General features: G+C 47.6%; 1 protein-coding gene across 1 annotated transcript; it reads right to left on the bottom strand.

Annotated features, from left to right (window-relative positions):
• Nucleotides 1–226: 226 nt before the first annotated feature.
• LOC121918409 (M-phase inducer phosphatase 2-like) lies at nucleotides 227–1,319 on the bottom strand. The gene is made up of 2 exons (XM_042444461.1): nucleotides 1,231–1,319; nucleotides 227–845 (listed from the first exon to the last, which is right to left on the bottom strand). The coding sequence occupies exons 1-2, from the start codon at nucleotides 1,282–1,284 to the stop codon at nucleotides 654–656; spliced, it is 246 nt and encodes an 81-aa protein (XP_042300395.1). The 5' UTR covers nucleotides 1,285–1,319; the 3' UTR covers nucleotides 227–653.
• Between the last annotated feature and the right edge of the window lie 3 nt (nucleotides 1,320–1,322).

The raw sequence follows: 1,322 nt of genomic DNA, 5'->3' as shown, positions 1-1,322 counted from the left end.
GACCATTACTTTTTTCAACTGGAAATGCCAAACCTTCTAAACTACACTATCCACAATGCATGCCTTATGCCACTGACCCATGGCAAACTGCTCCTTGATGCCAAGAAGAGCCACCTCAACTCAAAAGCCTTGAGTTTCTAAATCTTATTACTGCTGTGTGGAGAAGAGTGAAGAGGTGCAGATAAAGTACTAACATTTAAAAAAATTAAAACATATGTACCAGAGAAAAGAGTATAAAGTAGAGGGCCATCTGTGTTGCTACTATTCCTCCAACTCTAAGACTTCCTATGCTCTTTCCCCCCAAATCCATTATGCTATGTAGGAAACATCCAAAGGAATCTCCTTTTCTGCAGAGTGGGGTTGGGAATCATGTTCCCATCCTGCAAAGGTTTTGGGTGCTGCAAACCCCAGAACTTAGGAAAATACATTCCACCTTAGCAAGACCTTCCCGATGCTAAGAGCTGTTTGACAGTGGAATACATTGCTTCGGAATGTAATGGGAGTCTTCTTCTTTGGAGGGAGGTGCAGTCTACCAATACCTGAAGGATTACTCAACCCATGCCTCTGTTCTGGAGGAAAACTGGAACTTCAATAGTACTTCCAAAACCTCTGGAGCCAAACTGACATTCCCCCCACCTCCCACAATAGCCCTGCTACAGTGAATGTACCGGGTCTTCTGTCTTCTCGGCAATAGTGTTGCCTGCCAGGCTCTTCCGCCTCTTGGTTTTCACAGGTGTGTCTTTGTCCTGGGGTCGGTCCAGCCGCTTCAGGATGGGCCGGATGACGCTGCTGGGCATGGACGGAGAGCGGAAAAGACGGCGGCATTTGCCAGTGCTCACCGGAGTCTACTCAGATTTGATGGGTTAGGGAGGAGAGACAGAAAAAGGAATCAGGAAAGTGTGACTTTCCGGCTCAGTACAGTTCATCCAGAATCTGAGAAGAAAACAAGACCCCAACTTTTCTGTGGGCCATCCCACCTGGGAAAGAAAGGGACAGGAGGCAGTAACTGCGCTCCATGAATCTGTGCTGTTTGTCCAATGACCTGGCACTTTTCTGTGCCACCCCAGAGACCACACTCATAATGCCTGGCGTCTCTCTCCACACAAACGGGTGAGGAATCTTTGTGCCTCCAGGTATTTTGGCCTTCAATATCTGGAGGCTCACCTCCATCTACTCTAGCCTATCAGACACTTTGACCAAATTAGAAAGAGGGGATTAACAGACACATACCAGCTCAGATTCCTCTTCCTTTCTCACCAGAGGAGCCATCAGCAAGTTCTCCATACCCAACGGGATGTCTGCATCACCCTAGAGTTAGGAAG

The sequence above is a fragment of the Sceloporus undulatus genome, unplaced genomic scaffold, assembly GCF_019175285.1.
Source record: "Sceloporus undulatus isolate JIND9_A2432 ecotype Alabama unplaced genomic scaffold, SceUnd_v1.1 scaffold_10601, whole genome shotgun sequence".
Lineage (NCBI taxonomy): Eukaryota > Metazoa > Chordata > Lepidosauria > Squamata > Phrynosomatidae > Sceloporus > Sceloporus undulatus.
Note: the sequence above shows the minus strand (reverse complement) of the source record. Positions and strands in the feature narration are given on the sequence as shown.